Below are 2,952 nucleotides of genomic sequence, written 5' to 3'. Positions count from 1 at the left end.
TATTGACTTTTCACTCAGATCATGTGTATCTGTGTCACAGCAGGAAAGTTCCATCCATCCAAGTGGGAATCTCCGTCTTTAAGTAATCCTTCTCAGAAGTACCCACAAAGACATACTCAGAGGCATATCTCCATGTTCACCCCAGATTCAATAAAATTGACAGCCAAGGCTAAACATTACACTGTGGAAAACATGATCACAATGGAATTCTGGAGATATATTCAAAGTTGATGTTGGAGGGAGTGAGCCAGCCTCTCTGTCGTACTTGGCATTTGAAGGAGCAACTAAAAGAAACAGACCAAATGTTCAGGTTGGAGATCTCATCTATGGCCAGTGTGTGGTTGCTAATAAAGACATGGAATCAGAGATGGTCTGTATTGACAGCTGTGGACGGGCCAATGGAATGGGTGTGATTGGACAGGACGGTCTGCTCTTCAAAGTGACTTTGGGCTTAATTAGGCCTGGGTCTGAAAAAGCCTGGGATAAAACCAGTCTCTCTGAACATAGCGGACAATGAGGACTACTGAGAACTCAAGAACAATGGCAATGGGTTTCTGATCCTACTGCACGTACTGGCTTTGTAGGAGCCTAGGCAGTTTGGATGCTCAACTTACTAGACCTGGATGGAGGTGGGGGTTCCTTGGACTTCCCACAGGTCAGGGAACCCTAAGTGCTCTTCGGGCTGAGGAGGGAGGGGGTACTTGCTTGGGGGAGGGGAAGGTGGCGGGGAAGAGACGGAAATCTTTAATAAATAAATAAATAAATAAATAAATAAATAAATAAATAGAAAGTTATTAGCTCCAGACTGTGAAATCGTGCAAGAACTGGGAAAACTCTATCCATTGGAGATTGTGTTTGGAATGAATGGACAAATATGGGTCAAGGCAAAAACCATTCAGCAGACTTTAATTTTGGCGAATGTCTTAGAAGCTTGTGAACACATAACAACAGATCAAAGGAGACAAATCTTTGCCAGATTGGCAGAGAGTTGACAGACCACCTTTAATAGCTTATTTTAGTCAAGACTATTTCCTGGGGAAATCTTTTTTTCAGATGAATTGCTTCCTGTCAGATCTTTAGAAGATGCATATTGTCTTACTAGAATCCAATAAAATATTTTTCTAAGAGTTAAAAATAAATAAATAAAAACTTAACTTCACCAGTACATGAATAAAAATGCAGCTTTTATTATGCCAATTTCTATTTAAATATTGTACAAACACATACTAAAATGGCACAGCATAGATGTTGTGCTAGTTTTTTGAATTTCAAGTTTGTACAGTAAAGTGTTTGATCATACTCTGCCTCTCGCCCAACTGTTTGCAGATCCAACACCCTTCAATACTCAAACAACTTTCTTTCCTGTTTTTGGTTATTAAATTAATGCTTTAAGACTAGTTTGTGCTTCTCAAATATTTTTGAATGTGTGATCTTCCACTGGAGAGTGTTCAACTCATCAACAGCTACATTCTTAGTCTCTGTCTTTCCCAGAATCTAGCAATTGTCAATAGCTCCGTGTTGACTGATGTACTTTTGTGATCAACTCCTATCTCCAAGCTTGGAATTTATCTGTCTGGGGCTTGCACATGATTTGTAAGTGGTATCACAACTGCGGTGAGTTTGTATGGGAGGTTGCCCTGTTGTGTTCACATGTTCTCTTGTAAATATCTATGTTTTACAACCTTTCTTCTACAGTGATTTCTGTGTATTTGAAGAGGGTACAGTATGTATGTTCCCTTTAGATTGAACATTTAGTAGTATATTATTCTCTGTACTTTGATCAGTTGTGGTTCTCTGCGTTAGTCATCATCTGTTGCAAATAGAATCTTCCTAGAAACATTGAGATATGGGAATAATGATATTATTAAGAGTTGCTTTAATATTATGTCCATTTAGCAGCCTTGTTGTACTAAATCCTTCTCTCTGGCCTATGACTTCTCTAGCTATATGCTTTGAAGCAATATTGGTATCATTTAAGGGTCTCTTTAAAAATTTTATTGATTTTATTGAGCTATACATTTTTTTCTGCTCCCCTTCCTTCCCCTCCCATCCCCTTTTACCTTCCCCCAAAGTCCCCATGCTCACAATTTACTCAGGAGATCTTGTCTTTTTTAATTCCCATGTAGACTAGATCTATGTATTTTCTCTTTGGGACTTCATTGTTGTCTAGGTTCTCTGGGATTTTGAATTACAGCCTGGTTTCCTTGCCTTACGTCTAAAAGACATTTATGATTGAGTATATATGACATTTGTTTTTCTGTGTCTTGATTACCTCACTCAATATGATGCTTTCTAGATCCATCCATTTACCCGCAAATTTCAAGATGTCATTATTTTTCTCTGCTGTGTAGTACTTCATTGTGTAAATGTACCACACCTTCTGGAGTGGGACTTAAGTGTTACTCCCATAATGTTTGTGCAGCTGCTATACCACTGGACACATCATACCAAGCCAGCCATTACTGTATTTTGCAGGTTTCAAACCTTGGTATGATGGATGATTACTTTTCTCTTCTGGAAGCATATATAGGACTTCCTAACATTTTGAGAGTTAGTGAGTAGGGATAAAGCTTCAAAGTCAGAACAAGCTTGATTTCTACCTTCTATGATTCAAGTATATGTTGTCTTTGGTAAATTATGGAATTCAACCAAAAGCAATGGCAATACTCGAATATATCTCTTAGGGGGGAGTTGTGGTCTATGAGACCTCATTGGACAACAACACTGAAAAAATTAACCCATCTAGGTATAGGATTTTTATTTGTTGGCCTATGATGTCTAATAATTTTTTAAGAAGAAATTATTGAGATACAGTGATGGTTTAGCACTTAAGCATGCTTGCTTCTCATTAAGAAGAGCTAATTTTTTTTTCTGTGACAAAAATTGGTTGGCTCACAATTTATTATTATTATGGCTCCTGGATTTCCAATGTATTCAGCGCACCAAAATCAC

At 38.0% G+C, this 2,952-nt stretch overlaps 1 protein-coding gene across 1 annotated transcript; it reads left to right on the top strand.

Moving 5' to 3' along the window:
• Window positions 1–202: 202 nt before the first annotated feature.
• On the top strand, window positions 203–992 carry LOC102001098 (exosome complex component RRP40-like; the record flags this gene model as incomplete). The annotated part of the gene is made up of 2 exons (XM_005358541.1): window positions 203–459; window positions 788–992. Coding segments are annotated over 2 exons (462 nt in total), but the record flags the coding sequence as incomplete, so codon positions are not given.
• Between the last annotated feature and the right edge of the window lie 1,960 nt (window positions 993–2,952).

Source organism: Microtus ochrogaster, chromosome X (genome assembly GCF_000317375.1).
Source record: "Microtus ochrogaster isolate Prairie Vole_2 chromosome X, MicOch1.0, whole genome shotgun sequence".
Lineage (NCBI taxonomy): Eukaryota > Metazoa > Chordata > Mammalia > Rodentia > Cricetidae > Microtus > Microtus ochrogaster.
Note: the sequence above shows the minus strand (reverse complement) of the source record. Positions and strands in the feature narration are given on the sequence as shown.